This window comes from Dendrobates tinctorius, unplaced genomic scaffold (genome assembly GCF_039654945.1).
Source record: "Dendrobates tinctorius isolate UK_male_01 unplaced genomic scaffold, ASM3965494v1 ptg000075l, whole genome shotgun sequence".
NCBI classification, from domain to species: Eukaryota; Metazoa; Chordata; class Amphibia; order Anura; family Dendrobatidae; genus Dendrobates; species Dendrobates tinctorius.
In genome coordinates, this window is record NW_027361743.1 from 23787319 (window position 1) to 23813267 (window position 25949).

Here is a 25949-nt window from a genome sequence, read left to right on the forward strand (position 1 = left end):
TAACTTCGTTTATGGAAAAAAACGGAAATTTGGCAAAAATTTTGAAAATTTTGCAGTTCTCAAACTTAATTTTTGTACACTTACATCAGAGCGTGGTGTCTCACAAAATAGGTAATAAATAACATTTCCCACATATCTACTAGTGATATGAGATTATACTCATTACTCAAGATTTCCCAAGCATGCTCGCGTGTTCTCCGAGTATTTTGGGCGTGCTCGGAGATTTAGCTTGTGTCGCCGCAGCTGCATGATTTACGGCTTCTAGACAGCCTGAATACATGTGGGGATTTCCTAACAAACAGGCAATCCTCACGTATTCAGGCTGTCTAGCAGCCGCAAATCATGCAGCTCTGGCAACAGAAACAAAATCTCCAAGCACATCCAAATACTCAGATCACCCGATCATGCTCGGGAAACCTCAAGTAACGAGTATAATCGCTCATCACTATGTCTACTTTACATCAGGACAATTTTGGCAAAAAAATTTTTTGTTAGGACGTTATAAAGGTTAAAAGCTTACCAGCAATTTCTTATTTTTCCAACAAAATTTACAAAACCATTATTTTAAGGGACCACTTCACATTTGAAGTGAGTTAGGGGGGGTCAATATGACAGAAAATACCCAAAAGTGACAACATTCTAAAAACTGCACCCCTCAAGGTGCGTAAAACCACATTTAAGAAGTTTATTAACCCTTCAGGTGCTTCAAGAGAACTAAAGCTATGTGGAAGGAAAAAAAAAAAAATGAACATCTTTACTTTTTTCACAAGGGTATCAGGAGAAAATGGACCACAAAATTTGTTGTGCAATTTCTCCCTAGTACCCCAATACCCTATAAGTGGGGAAAAGCGACCATTTGGGTGCATGGCAAGGCTCAGAAGGGAGGGAACACCATTTGACATTTTGAACGCAAAATTGGCTGGAATCAATGGTGGCACCATGTCGTGTTTGGAGACCCCGTGATGTTCTTGAACAGTGGAAACCCCACAATTCTAACTCCGCACTTTAGCCCAACCGTAATGGACATAAATACATTTATTATTTTATTTTTAGCTAACTAAGGGGGTGATAAAGGTGGGGTTGAGTTTCTATTTTTTTTATTTTGATCACTTTGATAGGATCTATTACAGTGATCAAAATGAACCAACAGGAAAAATTTCCTTCTGTTGCCAGCCGGCAGATCTCGGCGGGCGACATTTTCTGCCGGAACACGACGCTGGCGGCTCGGGGATTTCACGAGGGGATGCAGGAACAACGGAGGTACCGGGGGGAAATCGGGGGATCCCATTTCCCTCTCCTCTGAAATTAAATGGAGAATCTAGACTTTTTGCAGTAGCCGTTATACCGTTCATAACAGTGATCGCAACACTGCAATGATTTCCCTGCAGTGCTCACATTTAGCCAAGACTGGAGTAAGATAAGATGTAGGCTCATTTTTCATTCAGGAAAAACCTACACATTTGGTAAATTTCAATAACTGCTGAGGTATAAGAATGGATAGCATACAGATGTACGACGTTCTTTTTTATACATCAGCGGTTATTAAAATTTACAAGACCAGATAGTTTCCCATGTTAAAGAATTGCAATGTGTCTGCATAAATCAGATGCTACACGGTTGAGCCGTATGGGATTTGATTCTTTTTGCACAACCACAGATTTGAATAGGCAAGTCTTGTCCGAAATATGTTATACACTAATGCAGTGGTGGAGAACCTATGGCACACGTGCCAGTGGGGGCACGCAGAGCCCTCCCTGTGGGTAAGTGCACCATCTCCGCACGGCATCAGGGGACTGGGGCCGGCAGGTGAGGAGGCCGGCAACGCCAGCCTCTAGTTTAGCTAGATGGCAGTGATGTCAGCTACCAGCTTCAGAAGACGACGTGGAAGTGAGAAAAAGGAAGGCGAATAACAGTGTTTGCGTTTTCCTTTTCTTTTTTATATGCGTTGAACAGCGGTGCCAGCAGGATATAGCAGGATGGGGGGAAACCTAATAGGATGGGTGGGTGAAGCATATACTAGGATGAGGGATGGAGGGAGCATATACATGACCCCCCATCCATTTATATACAAGGATGGTGAGGGAACATACAGTGGGTACGGAAAGTTTTCAGACCCCTTTACATTTTTCACTTCATTTTTTTTTTCTCAGTCAAGCTGGGGTGCAAAGTGTACGATAATGAGAAAAAAAATAAAAACTTTTTTGAATTTACCAAATGGCTGCAATGAAACAAGAGTAAAAAATTTAAAGGGGTCAGAATACTTTCTGTACCCACTGTATACCAGGATAAAGGGCATATAAGCAAGATAGGGGTGGGCAGGCATATACCATTATGTGTGTGCATCCCGAGTTGTTTTTTTTCTTAACTAAAACCTCAGTATTCAGGTTAAATTGAGTGTTGGCACTTTGCCATGATTAAGTAGGTTGGGTTGCAGTTTGGGGATTCGGCCTCTAAAAGGTTAGTCATCACTGCACCAGTGCATGCCATCAATTGACTAAGACTGGTGAGTGCTGTTCAAAGCTCTCATAAAACATTCATAAAGCCATGCATTACTGCAGTAGAAACAAAGAAATGCATAGGTGTTTATCTGCATCATCTCCGCACATCAGTCACGTCTATGGGAAATTCAATATCTGCTGCAATAAGAAAAAAATTTTAAAAAAAAATTGGGAATAAGATTTACAGTGCCTACAAGTAGTATTCAACCCCCTGCAGATTTAGCAGGTTTACACATTCGGAATTAACTTGGCATTGTGACATTTGGACTGTAGATCAGCCTGGAAGTGTGAAATGCACTGCAGCAAAAAAGAATGTTATTTCTTTGTTTAATTATTTTTTAAATTGTGAAAAGTTTATTCAGAGGGTCATTTATTATTCAACCCCTCAAACCACCAGAATTCTGTTTGGTTCCCCTAAAGTATTAAGAAGCATTTCAGGCACAAAGAACAATGAGCTTCACATGTTTGGATTAATTATCTCTTTTTCCAGCCTTTTCTGACTATTTAAGACCCTCCCCAAACTTGTGAACAGCACTCATACATGGTCAACATGGGAAAGACAAAGGAGCATTCCAAGGCCATCAGAGACAAGATCGTGGAGGGTCACAAGGCTGGCAAGGGGTACAAAACCCTTTCCAAGGAGTTGGGCCTACCTGTCTCCACTGTTGGGAGCATCATCCGGAAGTGGAAGGCTTATGGAACTACTGTTAGCCTTCCACGGCCTGGACAGCCTTTGGAAGTTTCCTCCCGTGCCGAGGCCAGGCTTGTCCGAAGAGTCAAGGCTAACCCAAGGACAACAAGGAAGGAGCTCCGGGAAGATCTCATGGCAGTGGGGACATTGGTTTCAGTCAATACCATAAGTAACGTACTCCACCGCAATGGTCTCCGTTCCAGACGAGCCCGTAAGGTACCTTTACTTTCGAAGTGTCATGTCAAGGCTCGTCTACAGTTTGCTCATGATCACTTGGAGGACTCTGAGACAGACTGGTTCAAGGTTCTCTGGTCTGATGAGACCAAGATCGAGATCTTTAGTGCCAACCACACACGTGACGTTTGGAGACTGGATGGCACTGCATACGACCCCAAGAATACCATCCCTACAGTCAAGCATGGTGGTGGCAGCATCATGCTGTGGGGCTGTTTCTCAGCCAAGGGGCCTGGCCATCTGGTCCGCATCCATGGGAAGATGGACAGCACGGCCTACCTGGAGATTTTGGCCAAGAACCTCCGCTCCTCCATCAAGGATCTTAAGATGGGTCGTCATTTCATCTTCCAACAAGACAACGACCCAAAGCACACAGCCAAGAAAACCAAGGCCTGGTTCAAGAGGCAAAAAATCAAGGTGTTGGAGTGGCCTAGTCAGTCTCCTGACCTTAACCCAATTGAAAACTTGTGGAAGGAGCTCAAGATTAAAGTCCACATGAGACACCCAAAGAACCTAGATAACTTGGAGAAGATCTGCATGGAGGAGTGGGCCAAGATAACTCCAGAGACCTGTGCCGGCCTGATCAGGTCTTATAAAAGACGATTATTAGCTGTAATTGCAAACAAGGGTTATTCCACAAAATATTAAACCTAGGGGTTGAATAATAATTGACCCACACTTTTATGTTTAAAATTTATTAAAATTTAACTGAGCAACATAACTTTTTGGTTTGTAAGATTTATGCATCTGTTAATAAATCCTGCTCTTGTGTGAAGTTTGAAGGCTCTAACTTATTTGCATCTTATCAAACCTGCTAAATCTGCAGCGGGTTGAATACTACTTGTAGGCACTGTATATAAGTCTCACACGTTGATTGTAATTAGTCCAAGTACCAAAAAGGTCGTATTACAAGAACAAAACTGCACCATCAGAAATTTCCATCTCAGAGACATCTGCCGAAAGGGGCTGTCCAAGTATTCCTTTGTGTTAAATAACAAAAGCTTATACTCTTCTCCAGCACAGACGTTGGGCTCATGCCCACTAATGGCTGCAATGCTCAGGTAGCATAATGTCAAATGGTGCCGATGTAGAAGGGCAGTAAAAGCTTTTATTTTCACTTTAAATGTGGGACTACAGCCTTTTAATCCATTTGAAAGTTACAACCTACTAGTAAGAAAAAGTTAATTTAAATGGTCGTTTTTGTGCGGGAAAAAGGTGGTCATTACTTGGGGGGAGAGTGTAGTTGGATTTTATAAAAACAACAAAATAAAAATCATACTCTGCTGCTGTCCCCCTTCTGCTTGCTCTGTGCTGCTGTCACCAGAAGAAATAATAGCTGGTGATGGGCTGCAGCGGTCAGGTGAACTGAACATCAGAACACGAATATGCACCATACACCCATGGTTGCTGACGGAGTCATGTGACATCTTTTTTTGCAGGACGAGTAGATTAAAAATTATTTTTGCATTGCTTTCTTCTGAGAGCTGTAACTTAACGTCAAAACATCAGGTCACCCTGGCAACGATCGGGACCCCGCAATGACATGGCGGTGTCTCCGATCCAAGAGAAGAGGGGCTTTCTCCCATCTGCCTGCTCTGAAATGTTGCAAACGTGTATGATCGCTTAATTTAAGTGGTTAAAGTGCCGGGAGCGGTGCGGGACCGCTACTGGCATTGAGTACCAAGTGTCAGCTGTCAGAATCAGCTAACACCCGGCGAAGATAGAGCGCTCAGCATCTGGGCGTGCAATATCGCCTGGACATAATACGTCAAGTACCAGGCGACCAAGACGCATGGATAAATCCAAGGTCGTAAAGGGGTTAAACTTGTTACTGGATTTACTAGTCTCCTTGGGGAACTTGAAGCTGCAATCATCCTATCACTTGTGCTAGCAGTGCTGCTGCACAGCTATGTATATGTATAGTGAAAAATCAGGCTCTTCTAACGCCGCCACAGGCTGGCTTTCACAGGAGGATCGTAATGACAGGCATGGAGGTCTTCAGCAATCATGATAACCCATCGGTGCCCCACGATCACATCACAGGAGCGCCGATGGGAGCGTATGACGGGTCCACTGCACATTTTAAATGTCACTGTGACAGATTGAGAATGGGATTACGAAGACATCATGTGCCTTTAACAGCCCCTCCATCAACGGCTCTTAAAAGCACATGAAGGCTGATTAAATTAGTCATGTGCGGGGAACGATGAGGGCTTGGAGTACAAACCTGCGTTAAGGGCAGTGACATGACTTGACATACAAGTATGTCAATGGTCGTGAAGCAGTTAAACCTGAAAAATTAGACACCAGAATGATATAGGACAAATGGGAGTGACTCATTTGAGCAGCTGAACTGCTTCACAAATGGAACGCTGTAATCTGTGCTAGTTACCTGGAGCCATTGTCTGCAGCCTTGGAGAAAAAGAAGCACAAATCCCTTATTTCACCAAAGCAGGTCATGTATTTACAGACTACATTCTCGGAGAAGACAGGAATCAATACTCTAGAACAAGAGAAATGCCAGCCAGGCCTTTCCATTCATTAGAAGACCACTATTGGTCTTCGCTTCCCCTTACTTACCGCTGAGGGAGCAGGCGGTCATTGGCCAGGTAACCCGGCTTGTGGACGTCTTTGCTGTAGTCTCCATACTTGGCCTGCACAGAATAGGACGCTAGCAGGACGGCTGTCTCTGGGGGACAGTATATTTCGTCATTTAATATTGCTTCTTTAACTTGCAGAAAGAAGAGTCTCTGTGTTATCTCCTGGATTAACTCTTCAGAGACATCTTCCGGAAAAAACTTTGCTCGGAACTTGAACTGTAGAGGGTTTTCTTTCCTAACGTCCTGCTGAGTAACCTGAAAAACAGAGGGGATTATAAAACACAAATGTGGGATTTTATAAAAAAAATGTTTACATGTGAGGGGCTCAAGATCGTGATGGTCTGATCAGGACCTCAGCACAAAGCTGTCAAACTTCTTTCCTCTATTAGAAAAAGCCCAGGGGTTAGGGTAGGTTTACATTGCGTTCTGGCAGTCCATTTAACGGATGTGTTACAAAGCGTCATTAAATCGATGTAACGCATTTGTTAACACACCCATAGACTGCCATAACCAAGCGCATCGCTAACGCATGTCAATTGGCATGCGTTAGCGATGTGCAGTCATGTTTCAGCGTTCGAGGGTCCGTCACGGCTAGCGCAGATGGAGCAGCAGCATTAACGCGATCCAAAGAAGAGTAGCGCTAGCGCAGTCCGTTTAACGCATCCGTTAAACGGACTGCCATAACGCTATGTGAACCTAGCCTACGGCTCAAAGACTTCCTTTAATGGAATCTGTCCCCAGGGTTAATCTTCCCTAGTGAAGATGGGAACATGTGACCAGCTGGTAACCCGGCTGTTCAGTGCGTTCTCATATCTGTAGTAAGGAGGTGAAGATGGGAATATGTGAGGAGCTGGTAACCCTGTTCAGTGCGTTCTCACATCTGTAGTAAGGAGGTGAACAGCCAGGTTATCAGCTGATCACATGTATCCATCTTCAGTGCGTTCTCACATCTGTAGTAAGGAGGTGAAGATGGGACATGTTAGCATTTGGTAACCCGGCTGTTCAGTGCGTTCTCACATCTGTAGTAAGGAGGTGAACAGCCAGGTTACCAGCTGGTCACACGTTCCCATCTTCACCTCCTTACTACAGATATGAGAACGCATTGAACAGCCGGGTTACCAGCTGATCACATGATCCCATCTTCACCTCCTTACAACAGATGTGAGAATGCACTGAACAGTCAGGTTAACAGCTGGTCATATGTTCCCATCTTCACCTCCTTACTACAGATGTGAGAATGCACTGAACAGCCGGGTTACCAGCTCCTCATATTCCCAACTTCACCACCTACTGCTGCTGCTCCAAAAATAAATCTATAATACACTAAGTAAAAAAATAAAAAGGGAATGAAGACCGAACACACTGAATCAAAAGACATTTCAGAACAAAGGGTTTGACAGATAAAAGGAGCCAAGGAAGAGAACAAACCTTTTTATTGAGCTTCAGCCATGTGGAGTAACCCTTGCTGTCCACATACTGCAGGCCGAAAAACCAGACTTCTCTCAGACCCACTGTTTTCACCACCTGGGGAGGTACAGAAACAGTTAATGGAGCATCTGTGATAATACAAAGTGTGTCTACCATCCTGTAACCTTATAATTTTGTTATGCACAGCGCATAGAGCAGTATAATGAAGCTGAAAATCACTCTCATCAGCTTTTGTCCCTGCTGGGACTTTGCGAGACGTTCACATTAGGGCCAAATTCATAGGATGTTAATTAATCTAAGGCTGTGTGTGCACATCATGTCTTGTGAGCACGTGATGTGAACATGCACCAATTCTACACCACCACTCCCCATACGTGTGCACGCTCGGCAAGACTGAGGGTGCAAGAATGTTCTATGGAAGTGTAAGGTAAACTTCTGCAGACAGCGGCTTATCTCCTAAGGGAACTGGGTGCTGTAATTAAACATGTGCTGTCCGTTCCTACTCTCCCCTGCCGTCTCCTACTACAGGACAGAGACCGAGACCCTCAAACATCAGATAAAAGTCGTGTCCTGCTGGGATCGGCTCTAAAGGGAGTCTGCCACTCAAAAAACACAAGTTATGCACACAGTCACATAAGGGACTTAAGAGAACCTGGCAGTACAGCAATGCTATCTGAACCACAGGCTGCATGAAATCAGACTCTGCCGCCATGTACATTTCACTATGAAACATATCTGGAAAAGCTGGAAAGGAACTATGCGTGTCGGATGACTAGTCCAGAAGGCCGATGCATGGCAGCTTTTCCCTACCCTGCTACCCTTGACTGACAGTTTCCCCATAGGGAAAGACCCATCAGTAATAAGGATCACGGACGGGTCCAATTCAGGTTTCCATTTCCACCTATAAAAAGCAAGCCTTTAGTGTAAAGTACAGCACGCTGTGCACCATTCCAATCCCTTAATTGAGCGCCCCTGAATGTTGACTTGCATCGATCCCTTGTCTCAAGAAGCAAGTGCGGACTTAAAACAAAGATTCCGGAGCGTGTAAAAGCAAGCGCACTGTCAATCAAAGGCGGAACAGCGCACCGATCTCTCAGCTACACCATGCACCAAAGGACCATAAAAGAGAAAATCCAGCTCAACGATGAAGTGAAAAAACAATTCTTTATTCACTCAGATTTTTGCAAAAATAGAGGATAAAATTCAGCATAGTACGGACAAAAAAAATTGCATTATCAACACGTTTCAGGTGTCACATTACCTGTAGCCATGACTAAAGGCACTGTGACACCTGAAATGTGTTGATAACGCAATTTTTTGTCCAAACTATGCTGAATTTTATCCTCTATCTTTGCAAAAATCTGAGTGAATAAAGAATTGTTTTTTCACTTCATCGTTGAGCTGGATTTTCTCTACATTGGAATTCTATACGCCAAGACACGGCGATTCCGAGCCTCACGATGTCCTGATCGGTGAGCTGGATTGTTTTATATTCACCAAAGGACCAGACTTTACATATTAACTTTTTTTGTTTTTTTTATTCTGGACTGGAAATATGAATCACAAAGCTAATGGTATGCCTTTTAGGCTATGTTCACACATTGCCTTTTTTCTGCAGACAAAAGCTGCTCTTGGCAGTAAAGAAGCTACTTACTAAAAACAGGTGTTGCTGTATTTTTTACTGCGTTTTTTGCTGATAAAGTTTAGTGCCCCAAAAAGACAATAAAACCTGACACCTGCATGTTTTTGCACTTACTCATTGCTTTCTATGGGTGGAATAACATTGAAACAAGTGACACGCTGAAGTTTGTAAAAACGCAGCGGTTTTCCAATTCAGGCATTAAAAAAAAAAGAAAAAAAACAATGTGCGTGCATGAGATTTCATAGCCTTACGGGGGAAAAAGGGAATATTTCAGCAGGATTTCACACCCTATGCTATGTGTATGCGTTTTTAGCTCTTCAAATTCACCATCACATGGACAGGCTTTTCCTCTATGGTCACATGTTTGCATGTTCTCTCCAAGATAAATGGACTGATTATGCAGATCATACCCGGATCAGATTTTCTCGGTTGAGCAAATGGAAAACATAAAAAATCTTCATCTTCTCCATTCTGTCAGTCCATTAAAATTTGCTGTCATCCGAGTGCCATCCAATTTTTTTTTTTTTTTTTTTTTTTAAAGACTGATTGACTTGCATGGCAGAGTGCGATACAATTTACAGATGCAAATGGGGCACGCCGCAATTTTTTCCGCATACCAGCTAGGTCTGAAGAAACCAAATAGGACATGTGTGCAGCTGCATAAACATATATTAGTCCGAGTGCGATCCAAAGGTGATGGAAGGCAAATCGTGTACAGCTTTCAACAAAACAATATTTTTAGCCAAAAACACATGTGTTTAAATAAAAAAAAGTCCCAAAAAAAAGGCGTCCACGTTTAATGTCTAAACCAGGGCTGTGGAGTCGGTAAGCTAAATCTCCGACAACTCAATTTCCATGACACCGACTCTGGCTCCACCAAAATGGACTCCCCCTCCACAGCCCTGGACTAAACACGCTATATGTTTTAGCCCACTTAGAAATGCTGAACAAAAGATCTGGTTCCCAATATCCTTAAACCAAGGGGGACGAGAATCTACTGCACTGATCATACCCAAAATATTATATTCTGCTTGTCAGATCTCTCCTTTTATTAATACAGTTCTTGGACCCAAGTCCCCATAATCCAGACACCGGCCTCAGAGGAGACCACACGGCCCGACCTCGCTCACTGGATAGCTGCAAAATGGCAGTAGGTTCTTGCACCCACTGTAGTCACATTACCTGGTCAAACAGCTGTTTACCCGTCGTGTTCGGCTGGATGGCAAACTCCAACTCCGCGTCCATGGTTGTGACCCGTACATTGATCTTTATAGGAGGAAAAAGAAAAACACAGTGATGAAATTCAGCGCTTAGGTTTAGCCACGTGATAGCAGGACTGCAATATCCAGAGGCAGATACCAGAACCAGACAGCGATGCCTTCAGGTCCCCCATAATCAGGCTCCTGTCATGTCTGTACCAGGACTTTGCCGCTTGCAGACAAGACAAATAACAGTATGTGATTGATGCGGCATAATCAGCTGTCACATGAAATTGGGATATATGTCACAGAGAATGGCACAGTCCCGCCATGGATATTCAGCGGCAGCACACAATACAGGATGGGGTTAAAAGTGCACTGTCAGTGAGAGGCGCAAACTAGAGGAGAACACCGTCACCACGGCAGATATCAACTGGAGAAATAGGGCAACATGGCTGGAAATAAGTGCCCCTTATTGTCACTGTACCCATCATGAACAAAGGTGAGAAAGGAAACATTCTGTCTAGATTTTATGTTGTCCTTTCTGCAGAGACGAATCCCCAATGTATACCTCTGCCCGTGCAGTGCGACCCAATATATACCTCTGCCCATGCAGAGCCGTATGTCCCGACGTATGCCTCTGCAGCCCCATACTTCCCGATGTATACCTCTGCCCATGCAGCGTCGTACTTTCTGATGTATACCCCTGCCCGTGCAGTGTGACCCAATGTATACCTCTGCCCATGCAGTGCCGTATGTCCCGACGTATGCCTCTGCAGCCCCATACTTCCCGATGTATACCTCTGCCCATGCAGCGTCGTACTTCCTGATGTATGCCTCTGCCTGTGCAGCGCTGTTACTTCCTCATGTATACCTCTGCCCGTGCAGCGCCATACTTCCTGATGTATACCTCTGCCCGTGTAGAGTTGTTGCTTCCTCATGTATACCTCTGCCGTGCCGTACTTCCTGATGTATACCTCTGCCCGTGTAGCGCTGTTACTTCCTCATGTATACCTCTGCCCGTGCAGCGCCGTACGTCCCGATGTATACCTCTGCCTGTGCAGCGCCGTACTTCCTGATGTATACCTCTGCCCGTGTAGCGCTGTTACTTCCTCATGTATACCTCTGCCCGTGCAGCGCCGTACTTCCTGATGTATACCTCTGCCCGTGTAGCGCTGTTACTTCCTCATGTATACCTCTGCCCGTGCAGCGCCGTACTTCCTCATGTATACCTCTGCCCGTGCAGCGCCGTACGTCCCGATGTATACCTCTGCCCGTGTAGCGCTGTTACTTCCTGATGTATACCTCTGCCCGTGTAGCGCTGTTACTTCCTCATGTATACCTCTGCCCGTGTAGCGCTGTTACTTCCTCATGTATACCTCTGCCCGTGTAGCGCTGTTACTTCCTCATGTATACCTCTGCCCATGTAGAGCTGTTACTTCCTCATGTATACCTCTGCCCGTGTAGCGCTGTTACTTCCTCATGTATACCTCTGCCCGTGTAGCGCTGTTACTTTCTGATGTATACCTCTGCCTGTGCAGCGCTGTTACTTCCTGATGTATACCTCTGCCTGTGCAGCGCCGTACTTCCTGATGTATACCTCTGCCTGTGCAGCTCTGTTACTTCCTCATGTGTATACTTCTGCCTGTGCGGCGCTGTACATCGCAAACAACTTTCCATCAAACATCCAGATACCGTGCTTAACCAGACACATCGTGAAATGCTAATAGATCTTACAAAAAATAAATCAGTTTAGGAAAAAAAAAAAAAAAGGATTTTGAGGGAAACAAACACCGTATTTTCCTGACTATAAGACGCATTTCCCCCCCCCCCCCCCAATTTTTTTTTTTTTTTTTGGGGGGGGTGGGGGGGGGGGGAAGGGGGCGAGTCTTACAGTCGGAATATACTGACACTGCAGAGCGATCACCACACTCCCTTCCCAGGCTGGTGCGGCAGTGCTCTGTGGTGCCATTTTACTGGAGGCCACTGCATCGCAGGAATGGATGTGCGGGGCTTTCACAAAATGCCAGCACAGCCCCCGCACCGCCGAACCTTGTGCACCAGCCTGGGATAGGAGTCATATCGTGTGTACATGACCTAAGACGGACCCCCCATTTGACACTTTTTCCCCTATTTTTCATCTGAAAATTTGGGGTGCGTCTTATATTCCGAAAAACATGGTATCTAACACCCAGTAAAAGTGTCTGACATGACCTGACCAGCATCATGCACAACATGAAAATATAAAAATGAACCAAAACTGAAAAAAAAAAAAAAAAAAAAAAAAAAAAAAAAAAGGCAGAGCTGGATTTCTCCCTCTTAATTTTACCCCCTCATCTCCCCCAAGACAGAATGGTGCATGAAGAGTTAAAAGGTAATGTATCATCAGAAAATGACCTGGTCAGATCACGTTTTTATTTTAATTTCCCATATTATCTGTATAGCAAACATGTTAGAAATCCTGCCATTTTCCAATTAGCCACTACTCCTTATGCCAGACTCACTTCTTGTTCTGTACAGAGCACAGCAGTCTCGTTATCACCACAGACAAGATAACTCTGCTGATAATACAGGATTCAAAAGCAGTAGGCGATGTCACAGCTCACCTCCTCCCACATCCTTCACCATGAGCTTTGCCAGGTCAGAGCATGCTCAGAATAAAGAACCAAGTCAGTCACTGCTACTGCTAACGATAATGGCCATAAAAACAGTAAGTAGGCATGTAACAATACATCTAGTAGTAGTCAGGGTCATTTATTTAATATTTTTAGTATAGACAGTGACATGAAAAATAAAAACTCAAGAAATAAGTTTAACACAAAAAACCTAACTTAAAACAAATAGGTCACTTTCTGATGACACATTCCCGTTAAAGAGGTGAAGCTGTGAAGTCAATGTGAATAGAGCCTAAAATAAAGCAGAGAGATGACAATCAACTAGCCCAAAAAGTCGCAAACAACTAGAGTACAAATTAAAAATAAATTATAGGGTCAAGAAAATAAAAAAATGTTTTTTTGTTTTGTTTTTTTAAAAAAAAAAAGTCATTGCCTTATTTGCGCTAATTTCCACAGAAGTCTCAGAGATAAAAGGAAAATAATTCCATCTACTCTACTCTAATATTACGCCCATTACCTTCTTCGCACCGACGTGAACTGAAATATTGACACAAAGCAAAGGGATTACAGCGGGCGACGGAAATAGCTCCACAACGGCGGCACTTCACGAGGTGCTAATCATTCTCACTACACAAATGACTATTTATAGCAGTGGCAGCCAGGAAGGATAACCTCGTGGCGGCCAGGAAGGATAACCTTTTGACTCTACAGCCTGAGTGGCTTTAGTGTTTCCAACTAATGGATTATCATCAGGAGCTAATCATGGAACTGCTCATTATGTCTTCTCACTGTCGCCTGTCCATCATCATTTCCAGGACCCCCAGCTTAACAACTGACCAGAGAAGCTCACAAGGATAGAGCGGGACATACGCTGTATAAATTATTAACCTGATCAAGCAGGTGTACTTATTTTGAAACTCCAGGTCATTTGAATTATTATTCAAAAACCTTAACTTAAAATCTTCTCTTGCATAGCGTGATTGACATTGCTTACGCGTTGCTCGTCCTTGGCTGATGAATCTCCGGCCATATAGACTGACAGCTCCTCAGTGCCCCTCCTCTCTGCTGAGATCACTACTCAGTACAAGCTGCAGCTGTCAGTGATCACAAGCTGGGTGGGTGGAGACTGAATACATTAAACACTCAAGCTCTTTCACGCCGTAGGTGGACTCATAAAATTATCTTATTATAAAGACTTGTTTGGCCTGTGCAAAATATTCGCACATTGATCGTCGGGGGCACAGGCAATTTCAGAAAAAGCAAGCTGGTCAAATGTAAATGTATTTCATGAGATGATGAACACAGACAGGTATTTATATATGTAGATTGGTAATACAATAAATAGTTTTCATAAGTAGAGGCAAAAAAATGTTTTCTGGTTGAGGTGCCACCTGCAGGTCATTGTCTTTCTTCAGGTTTATGAAAATGAATGTTTTAACTGTATTTAGTGATAAAATAGTGGATGTGTGGTTTGTTTGGCTGTTTTCTTGCTGAAGGGAGCAAGTTTACCTTTCAAATGGTGTATTGTGTGTGTGTGTGTGTGGGGCGAAGTAATCAGCGAAAAAGCAGTGCATGTTTACAAATGTGTTGGTAGTGTGCTTTGGGGTACTGTGGTGCCACCTGCAGGTCATTTTTTCTTACAGCAGGTTTATGAAAATTTATGTTTAAACTGTATTTTGTGATCAAATCGTGGATGTGTGGTTTGATTGGCTATTTTTTTGCTGAAGGGGGCAAGTTTACCTTTCAAATGGTGTATAATTTGTGTGGGTGCAGTATGAACGGGGATACAAAGGAATCACCGAAAAACAGTGTTTAGAAATAATAGAAAAGATTATGCTGATATGGACTGTAAGCAAGTAGTACACCAGCTTCATCAGGTGTGCCCAGCCAGAGATAAGGGCACTCCTTTGTAGAAATAAATGGAAGAACCTGTGCTCTCCGCCCCTGCTACTCCCCATGGTTGCAGTAATAAGGGACATTTCTCCAGCCCCTACGAAGCTCAATGTTACGATGCAAAACACTACCATGAAACTTTAGGTCCTACACATATGTAAATGTGTACATAATGTAGGGCGTGTGCGTTAATCTACTTACCAATCTTAATTGATTTTGCTAGCATAGTAAAACAGTGCATATTTTATGCACTAAATACGCTGCAAAAATGCCCCGTGTGAACATACCCCAAGTAGTGAAGGGTTTTATAGGCTTGAGCGCCCAGCAACCTCTGACCCCTACCGTGCTCCCCAACCCCGACCTCACTGCCCAGGAATCCTCAGCTCGCTTATGATACAACGTATTTCAGGTAACCACACATAGTGAACTAATTTGTCTGCAGTAACTGGCAGGATTATGGTATTAATAACGGATGTGGGCTGCCATTAATGTCACCGGCCGGAGGAAGCCATGGGCGGCTCACTTACCGACACTTAATTGTGGCACTAACAATAGGTCTGTTCTACTACTGCAAGTCATGGTGCAGAGATCTAGTAGGGGGAGGCTTCATCTAAAGCGGCATCTTCATGGCCGACCAGCGTCCTGTCCACATGACAGCCCGCACCACCATGCATTATCCCTCCTAGTGCTGCATGTGATTGGCAGCACATTTATATACAACTAGCTGAAGAGCCTGGCGCATATTAACTACCTACGGTTAGCTATAACAAAATTATATATAATATACAGTTGTGGCCAAAAGTATTGACACCCCTGCAATTCTGTCAGATAATACTCAGTTTCTTCCTGAAAATGATTGCAAAAAATTCTTTGGTATTATTATCTTCATTTAATTTGTCTTAAATGAAAAAACACAAAAAGAATTGTCCTAAAGCCAAATTGGATATAATTCCACACCAAACATAACAAAGAGGGTGGACAAAAGTATTGGCACTGTTCGAAAAATCATGTGATGCTTCTCTAATTTGTGTAATTAACAGCACCTGTAACTTACCTGTGGCACCCAACAGGTGTTGGCAATAAAAATCACACTTGCAGCCAGTTGACATGGATTAAAGTTGACTCAACCTCTGTTCTGTGTCCTTGTGTGTACAACAGTGAGCATAGAGAAAAGAAAGAAGACCAAAGAACTGTCTGAGGACTTGAGAAACCAAATTGTGAGGAAGCATGAGCAATCTCAAGGCTACAAGTCCATCTCCAAAGACCTGAATGTTCCTGTGTCTACCGTGCGCAGTGTCATCAAGAAGTTTAAAGCCCATGGCACTGTGGCTATCCTCCCTAGATGTGGACGGAAAAAAAAAAATTGACAAGAGATTTCAATGCAAGATTGTGGGATGTTGGATAAAGAACCTCGACTAACATCCAAACAAGTTCAAGCTGCCCTGCAGTCCGAGGGTACAACAGTGTCAGCCCGTACTATGCGTCGGCGTCTGAATGAAAAGGGACTGTATGGTAGGAGACCCAGGAAGACCCCACTTCTTACCCCGAGACATAAAAAAGCCAGGCTGGAGTTTGCCAAAACTTACCTGAAAAAGCCTAAAACGTTTTGGAAGAATGTTCTCTGGTCAGATGAGACAAAAGTAGAGCTTTTTGGGCAAAGGCATCAACATAGAGTTTACAGGAGAAAAAAAAGAGGCATTCAAAGAAAAGAACACGGTCCCTACAGTCAAACATGGCGGAGGTTCCCTGATGTTTTGGGGTTGCTTTGCTGCCTCTGGCACTGGACTGCTTGACCGTGTGCAAGGCATTTTGAAGTCTGAAGACTACCAACAAATTTTTCAGCATAATGTAGGGCCCAGTGTGAGAAAGCTGGGTCTCCCTCAGAGGTCATGGGTCTTCCAGCAGGACAATGACGCAAAACACACTTCAAAAAGCACTAGAAAATGGTTTGAGAGAAAGCACTGGAGACTTCTAAGGTGGCCAGCAATGAGTCCAGAGCTGAATCCCATAGAACACCTGTTTAGAGATCTAAAAAATGGCAGTTTGGAGAAGGCACCCTTCAAATATCAGGGACCTGGAGCAGTTTGCCAAAGAAGAATGGTCTAAAATTCCAGCAGAGCATTGTAAGAAACTCATTGATGGTTACCGGAAGTGGTTGGTCGCAGTTATTTTGGCTAAAGGTTGTGCAACCAAGTATTAGGCTGAGGGTGCCAATACTTTTGTCTGGCCCATTTTTGGAGTTGTGTGTGAAATGATCAATGTTTTGCTTTTTGCTTCATTCTCTTGTGTTTTTTCATTTAAGACAAATTAAATGAAGATAATAATACCAAAGAATTTGTGTTTGCAATCATTTTCAGGAAGAAACTGAGTATTATCTGACAGAATTGCAGGGGTGTCAATATTTTCGGCCACAACTGTAATAAATATATATATACACACACACACACACACATACATACACACACATATATACCTACTGTATATCTGAGTGTATAGCCCCGGCCACTCCGCATAGCCACATTCGCGGGGTATAATTTAATTTGCTTTTCTTATCTTTCAGGTTACATCGGGGGCTTATCTACAGCATTACATAATGTTGTAGATAAGCCCCTGATGTCAGCAGCTCCTAGTCAAAAAAAGGGGTGACAGATTGCCTTTAAGAGAGCCTGGGGTCAGAACCAGAACGCTGAGTGGATGTGGATTTGCCCTAACTTTCATACTGGGGATCCCTTTAAGAGAGGCCTGGGGTTAGAACCAAAGCACTGGATTGATTTGCCCTGACTTCCATACCAATGATCCCTTTAATAGAAGCCAAGGGTCAGAATCAGAGCGCTGAGGGATTTGCCCTAACTTTCATCCTGAAGATCCCTTTAAAAGAGGCCTGGGGTCAGTACCAAAGCGTAGAGTGGATTTGCCCTGACTTCCTTACCGGGGATCCCTTTAAGAGGGGCCTGGGGTCAGAACCAGAGCGCTGAGTGGAATTGCCCTAACTTCCATACCAATGATCCCTTTAATAGAAGCCTGGGGTCAGAGTGCTGAGGGATTTGCCCTAACTTCCATGACGGAGATCCCTTTAAGAGGGAAGATGTGCTTATTTGACTTTGGGATGGAAGATGTGTGATGGGGATATGGGCAGGGGGGGGGGATTAATTTCTGTCATGTGCTCTCTGCTCCTTTCTGGGGGGGCAGACAATGGCTGGGAGCTTATGTTTCCGGGGATGCTAGATTTCTCCCACCCGGTCAGTGTCTGCGGAGGTGTTTTCTGGAGTGGGAAAACTGTTGCTCATAGCAACCAATCACAGCTCAGCTTCTTTTAAACAGCCCTGATGAAATGAAAGATGCTTCGTGATTGGTTGGTGATACACACATACACATATGTGTGTATATATATATATATATATATATATATATATATATATATATATATATATATATATATATATATATATATATATATATATATATATATATATATATATATATATATATATATATAGTCCCCATTTACTAATGCCATCTACTAGACCTGAGCTTTGCAGAGACAAGTTGTGCCACATCTTGTATGACTTTAGCCACACCAGCTTCGCTAGCTGACTTTAGGACATCGTTTTGCACCTACATTTTTAGGCTCTCAAAAATTAGACTCTTTATACCAGCAAGTGACGCCAAATCTTAACATTGTGTGCATCACGCACCATTAAGGCCCCTTTACATTTAGCGATGCACCAGCGATCCAAACCACGACACGACCCGGTCAGGATCACTGGTGCATCGTTAAATGGTCGCTAGTGAGCTGCCACACAGGCAGATCTCACAGCGATGCAGCAGCGATACAGCGGTCGTTACTTACCTTTCAGACACGGCGATCCTGACGTCCTCCCGTCCGCGCGTCGCTCATCGGCGCCAGCAGGACGCGCCCGACGAGAAATGGAGCTGCGCGATCAGCGACAGACAGCGGGGGAGCCGGTCGGAGGCAAGTACCACTCATAGCGATATCACTAGCAATATCGCTGCTGCGTCACAAAATCGGTGATGCTTTAGCGATATTAATTTGCTAGCGATATCGCTATGTGTAAAACCCCCTTTAGGCTCTTGCCGAAGATTTTTGCCGGATGGAGGGGTGTGCGCCCACAGCACACTGAGCTGGAGACCAGAGGAACTGTATACATAATGTTTGTTAATATACGTGATGAACGCATTAAAGCAGAGTCTCTCGCGCTCAACTAACGTTCTGAAAGGGTGAGGCCTATGCGTGAATGCCTGAAAATCTGACCAACAGCTGCGCAGAGAATAGAGTCTCGGCCACAAGTTGCTGGCCTCGGCTTGTGGTCTCATCACATTCACATGAGCCAATAATTGGCAAATAACCATTCAAAAGCTCATTCCCAATTATCAGCGAGTGTAAACAAGCCGATAATAGGCAGAAGGCTTGTTCCCCAGCTGATTAGATCGTTCATGCGGGCCATTAAATCCTTGTTATGAGCTTAGTTTACCAGGGGTGACATACTGCCAATAATAATGCACCCTTTAAGGAGATAGAACGACTAATAAAAGGGTTTTTTCCAAATGCTTAAAACCTACTAAACACCCAATTTTAAAACAAAACTCTTATCATTTAGGCTGTGTGCCCATGTTGCGTTTAGAGTTTCCGCCGCGTTTTTGCGGCAGAGGAAACCCTTTAAAAACGCATCCCCATGCAATCCTACGGGATTCCGCAGTTGCTGTGTCAATGCTGCGGATTTTACCGCTGAGGAATGCAATAGCGGTAAAATCCACAGCATGTTCATTATTTCTGCGGAATCGCGGCGATTCCGCCGCCATAGGATTGCATTGAAACACTCACTTTACGCATGTGAATATGCCCACCATGCGTAAGGTGAGCGCTTCATGTGTGGATGGTACCCAGGGCCTGGAGGAGAGACCATATCCCTGTAAGAAATAGAATTAAAATAAAAGATATCCCTATCTACCCTCTGTCGGCCCCCGGAGTCCTCCCGCCTCTCAGCCAGCATCTTCCGTTCCCAGGGTTGTATTGCGCGAATGACCTCTGATGACGTAGCGGTCTCGCGTGATGCTACGTCAGAGGTCATTGTCGCAAGGCATCCCTGGGAACGGAAGTTGCCGGCAGCGCCAATGAGGGGCAGGACGACTCCGGGGGCCGAAGGAGGGTAAATATATCCCTATTTTTTTTTTTTTTTTTTTTACTATTTTTAACATTCTTTTACTACTGATGCAGCATAGGCAGCATCAATAGTAAAAAGTTGGTCACACTACTATGCTTGACAAGTGTGACCAACCTGTCAATCACTTCCCAAGCGATGCTTCAAATCGCTTGGAAAAGCGCAAGCATTCTGCAAGCTAAAACGCTTACAAAACGCTTGTGTTTTGCGGGAAAACACATGTGAATTCCGCATGTGTTTTACCCGCAGTACGTAGTTGTGGAAATGCTGCAACGTGGGCACATAGCCTTACTGTACTCGAAAATTCCCAACCGCCCTCTATAGAACAATTCCTCCCTCTGTTTATTTTACTTCTGGTGTTTCTCAAACAAAACGTCATCAGTGGGCTGGCGCTGCAGCCGCACCTACCGCTTCGTTCATTGCTAGCCCCCTGATGACGTTCTTTTATGAGATACAGCAGAAGTAAGGCCGGGATCACACATGCGAGAAACACGGACGAGTCTCGCATCTTAATACCCGGCACTTGGAAGCGCATAGAAAAACTTGCAGCCGCACGCTCTGCTCCCGAGTGCCGGGTATTAAGATACGAGACTCGTCCGAGTTTCTCGCATGTGTGATCCTAGCCTTAAAGAGGAAAAAAAAAAAAAAAAAAAAAGCAGAGGGAGTTGTTAGGCCCCCTTCACATGTCGGCTTAACCCCTTCACCAACTTGCAATTTTCTGTGTTTGAGCTTTCATTTTTACTCCCTTTTCCCCAGAGCCATTACATTGTTTTTCCATCAAATATAACCATATGAAGGCTTGTTTTTTATAGAATGAGTTTTACTTCTGAATAACACCACTGATTTTACCATAAAGTGTACTGGAAAAATTGGGGAAAAAAAAAAAATTCCAAAAGCAGTGAAACTGCAAAAAAAAAAGTGCAATTCCACAATAGTTTTCAGTTTGTTTTTTTTTTTATTTACCATGTTCATCAAATGCTAAAACTAACCTGGCAATACAATTCCCTAGGTCAGTATGAGTACGCAAATACCAAACATCCATAGGTTTTTTGTTTTTATTGAAGCGGTGAGGGAAAAAAAAAAATTAAAAAAAAAAATCAGAAATTCTTAAGAAAAAAAATTTGCTAAAGTCGCCATTTTCTGAGATCTGGGTCTGAGTGACGGCTTATTTTTTTTGCACCCCGCGATCTGACAGGCGTGCCAATGTGCGGGACTTGATAAACGCTTTCGCCCAGTGGGTGTTAAAATAGTGCTGTCAGTGATTGACCACGGCAATTATCTGGTTAAAAGTGGCTGCTTAGAGGCACCTAATGGCTGATCAGATCAGCTGTCATGCATGCTCAGAGTCAGAGCCGGCATAAAAGGCAGGGACTAGACCTTAGACGTAAATATACATCCAAGGACATGAAGAGGTTATAAAAAAAATTATGCATGAGACGGTCCGTTTTTATTATCCGTGTGGTTTTCTGTTGGCTGTCCGTGTGTACCATCCACGTGCCACTTCCTGGAATAGAATGCACAATAGAAATGACAGATTTTAAGGGTGAGGGCACACACATTGCGGATTCACCTGTGGTCTGACATCTGGACATTGAACAGGTGTCAAACCGCTGCGGAATCCGCAGAAAGAACTGACATGCTGCGGATTTAAAATATCAGCAAATCCGCATGGAAAAATCCGCAGCATGTGCACAACGGATTTGAAATTCCAATGGCCAACATAGTACTGTACAATGTCTGTGGAACTGCTGCGGATCCACGGTGCAAATCCGCTGCGGATTTGCAGCGTGTGCACAAAGCCTTATGCGTCAAAGATGTGCAAAGAGAAAGATAGAGAGACATCAGTCACATATATAATCTGTGCATTGCAAGTGTAGCTTACTGTACATGTATTAACTCAAATAAATGAAAAAAAAAAAAATTATGTGGGGTCCCCCATTTTTGGTAACCAGCAAAGGTAAAGCAAAAAGTTGTGAACTGATATCATCAGACTGGGAAGGTCCCTGATTGTTGGGCCATTCCCAGCCTAAAAATACCAGCCTGCAGCCACCCCACAAGTGGTGCATTACATGACATGAGGCTTGGGGTTGACGTCTGCTGTGAATTGTTCAAAAACACTGCTGACATCAAGCACTGGTGTTCGTAATGGAGAAGTGTCTATGATACACACTCCATTACTAACCCAGTAATGAAAGGAAAAAAAAATAAATAAATAAAGGCCCCGACACTTTCCCTGGTTCACCACTTTATTAAAAAAAATCTAAAGTAGGTCCAGCGTAGTCCACCAAATGAAAACCTAAAATGAACATACACACAACAGAAAAATAAAACAAAAATACCTTCCCTCATTAACTTTATTAAAAAAAAAAGAAAAAAAAAAGCAGGTCCGATGTAGTCCATCGAATCCTCCATACCAAGCCTCAGAATGAAGCTCTATAGTCTTTGCCAACTGATACTTCCAGGCCTTCATGCGCGAATCCAAAGAGTGATGACATTCTGACATTCGTAAAGTCTAATAAAGTGGTCAATCAGGAAAAGTGGTGGGTGTTTATTTAAATAAAAGTACTTTGTGTGTAGGTTTCCTTTTTATTACTGGCTTAGTAATGAGGTTTTTAATAATGGGGTTTCTAATAGACACATCTACATTACAAACACCAGCGCTTGATGTCAGCTGTGTTTTTGGACAATTCACAGCAGACATCAACCCCAAGCCCCATTACCCCGATTGTTAACGCACCAGGGTATCAGGAGGAGCCAAGGCGAAGTGCCAAAACTGGAGCATCTCATGTGATGCTCCTCTTCTGGGGCGGGGGGTGCAGGCTGGTATTATCAGGCTGGGAAGGGCCCAATAACCTTCCCAGCCTGATAATATCAGCGGTCAGCTTTACCTTTGCTGGTTACCAAAAAATATGGGGGACCCCAAATGATTCTCATTTAATTTGTAGGTTAATACATGTACAGTAAGCTACATATGGGACGGATATCTCTTTGCACATGTTTAAACACAAAAATCTGTAATTTCATATTCCGGTATGTGTCACACAGGTGACACAAGGATGACATCTATGTGCTGTACGTGATTACAAGGACCCTGACTTTTCTTGGCCCTTGTTATCCATGCTGCCGGGGAAAAAAAACAAACAAACAAAAAACAAAAACAAAAGACGTGTGCCGCCCCACAGGTTGTAATGGGTACGTATGGATAAGTGTCTCCGGTACGTGTTAAAATGGATGATACGCATACTTGTGAAGGAGGGCTTACATGGAGGAATGATAGGGAATTTTCCAACACCGTAAATGACAAGTGATTGTTTTAGAATAAGATACTTGGACAGTAAGTTTTAGGGAGTGGATAAACCCTCTAAATAATAAACTTTCATTTTTATTTTGTAAATCAATAGTGCACATGAAAGTAAGCAACTTTGTGATATCTTTTCAGAGAGACTTTTCTCCTCCTGAACTGATCATTCGTTCTCAAAATTCTCATTATGGGTAACCTGTATTCAGCGAAGACAGAATGTTACATTACTGACATAGAAGCTGACAGTTGGTGTGCACAGTTCTATGGAGAACAGTCACTGTCGTTTCAAGAGAACCTGTAGAAGAATGTCCACCTCTAGCTCCTCCCCTCTCCATAGACTCTTATGAGCACCAACTGTCATCACCTCTCAGTAATAGCAGTATTCATTAAAGACAGATTATACACAAGGTAAATAGGCAAAACATCAGTCCAGGGGAAGAAAAAAGCAGATGTTTCTGATAAGGAATATTACAAAGTTTATTTTCAGGTGTACTATTGATTTTTTAAATTATTAAATGATGGTTACTCTTTAACTAGTTAATAGCGCAGTTTTCAAATAGCGGCAAACAATTTAAGCAGCTTATGAGCCTCCATCTGGAATGATGGCAGTATTTTTCATGTTGGGCTGTCTTCCTGGCACTTCTTCTACTCTTATATTCCAGATATGCAAAATTATTAACCATTCAGTTTGCTTTTCTATCTCTCTAAAAAACAGTCCCAGCTCCAAATCCCGGGTACAGATATCTATAATAGACAGCCCTCAAGAATCTACTGCTAGGAGCCTGCATTTTATCTTAAGACCAGTGAGCTCTGTATACAAAAACACACAACTGATTTTTATAAAGATAAAGTAAATTTGGATATTAAAAGGGATTGTTTGTTATTGTTATTTGTAGAAGTTTCATAATTGTTTTCAAACAGAAGTACATTCACCTTCCATGACCCCACGGATCCAGCAAGAGATGTTTGGGACATCTGCGCCAGCTATAGAAGTAATGACTGCGCCATACTAATCTCATATGACCCCTTATGGCTGGCTGCAGCCAACTCCCATCACTTGACCACTGCAGCCAATCATGGGTGTTTGTAACATTTGGATGGCACAGCCATCGTTCATGAGCTAGAGCAGACCTTGAGAGCATGCAGCGGTGGAGTCGTGGTGTGACAGAAGGAGAGAAAGGTATCAGTTTGTTTTTTTTCTTAGGCATGGAGATTTTCAAAATAACAGTGTTTTCAATGTCCGATAATACCTACAAATGAAAGTAATGATAATGGTTTAAGGAGATAATCTCAGCTATTGGAATTGGCAATCCTAAATTTCCCCCTATTTATAATGCTCACATTTCTCATTGTTCAGAGGTTGTCATCCTCCCTAATCTCACATTTACTTCCAGACACTGACGATTTTACCTTGATTTAACACCTTAATAACCAGGCCAATTTTTTTTATCTCTGACTATTATCACTTTATGCAACTAGCTGAAGAGCCCGACGCTGACCGGGCATAGTAACTAACTACGGTTAGGTCTATTATAATATATAATATATCTATATCTATGAGTGTAGAGCCCTGCCCACTTCGCATAGCCACCTTCACTATAATATCCCACATCATCCCGTCAGCCAGAGCCACCGGACTACTACTCCTAATATCCCACATCATCCCGTCAGCCAGAACCACCGGACTACTACCCATAATATCCCACATCATCCCGTCACAGCCACCGGACTACTACCCCTAATATCCCACATTATCCCATCAGCCAGAGCCACCGGACAACTACTACTAATATCCCACATCATCCAGTCACAGCCACCGGACTACTACCCATAATATCCCACATCATCCAGTCACAGCCGCCGGACTACTACCACTAATATCCCACATCATCCGTCAGCCAGAGCCACCGGACAACTACTACTAATATCCCACATCATCCAGTCACAGCCACCGGACTACTACCCATAATATCCCACATCATCCCGTCACAGCCGCCGGACTACTACCCCTAATATCCCACATCATCCCGTCACAGCCGCCGGACTACTACCCCTAATATCCCACATCATCCCGTCACAGCCGCCAGACTACTACCCCTAATATCCCACATCATCCCGTCAGCCAGAGCCACCGGACAACTAATATCCCACATCATCCAGTCACAGCCACCGGACTACTACCCATAATATCCCACATCATCCCGTCACAGCCGCCGGACTACTACCACTAATATCCCACATCATCCCGTCAGCCAGAGCCACCGGACAACTACCCCTAATATCCCACATCATCCCGTCAGCCAGAGCCACCGGACTACTACCCCTAATATCCCACATCATCCCGTCAGCCAGAGCAACCGGACTACTACCACTAACATCCCACATCATCCCGTCAGCCAGAGCAACCGGACTACTACCCCTAATATCCCACATCCTAACTTCCATACCGGGGATCCCTTTAACCCCTTAAGCCCCAAGGGTGGTTTGCACGTTCATGACCGGGCCAATTTTTACAATTCTGACCACTGTCCCTTTATGAGGTAACAACTCTGGAACGCTTCCATGGATCCCGGTGACTCTGACATTGTTTTCTCATGACATATTGTACTTCATGTTAGTGGTAAAATTTCATTCAAATAACTTGCGTATATTTGTGAAAAAAACGGAA

The 25949-nt window shown here is 43.6% G+C and overlaps 1 protein-coding gene across 1 annotated transcript in view; it reads right to left on the reverse strand.

Annotated features, from left to right (window-relative positions):
* RDX (radixin) overlaps nt 1-25949 on the reverse strand; it is a 155621-nt gene that overhangs the window by 67063 nt on the left and 62609 nt on the right. The window contains exons 3-5 of the mRNA XM_073583101.1: nt 10276-10359; nt 7452-7547; nt 6004-6278 (exon numbers count right to left, since the gene is read on the reverse strand). Of these exons, the coding sequence (XP_073439202.1) occupies nt 6004-6278; nt 7452-7547; nt 10276-10359 (455 nt within the window). The remainder of the gene's footprint in view (nt 1-6003; nt 6279-7451; nt 7548-10275; nt 10360-25949) is intronic.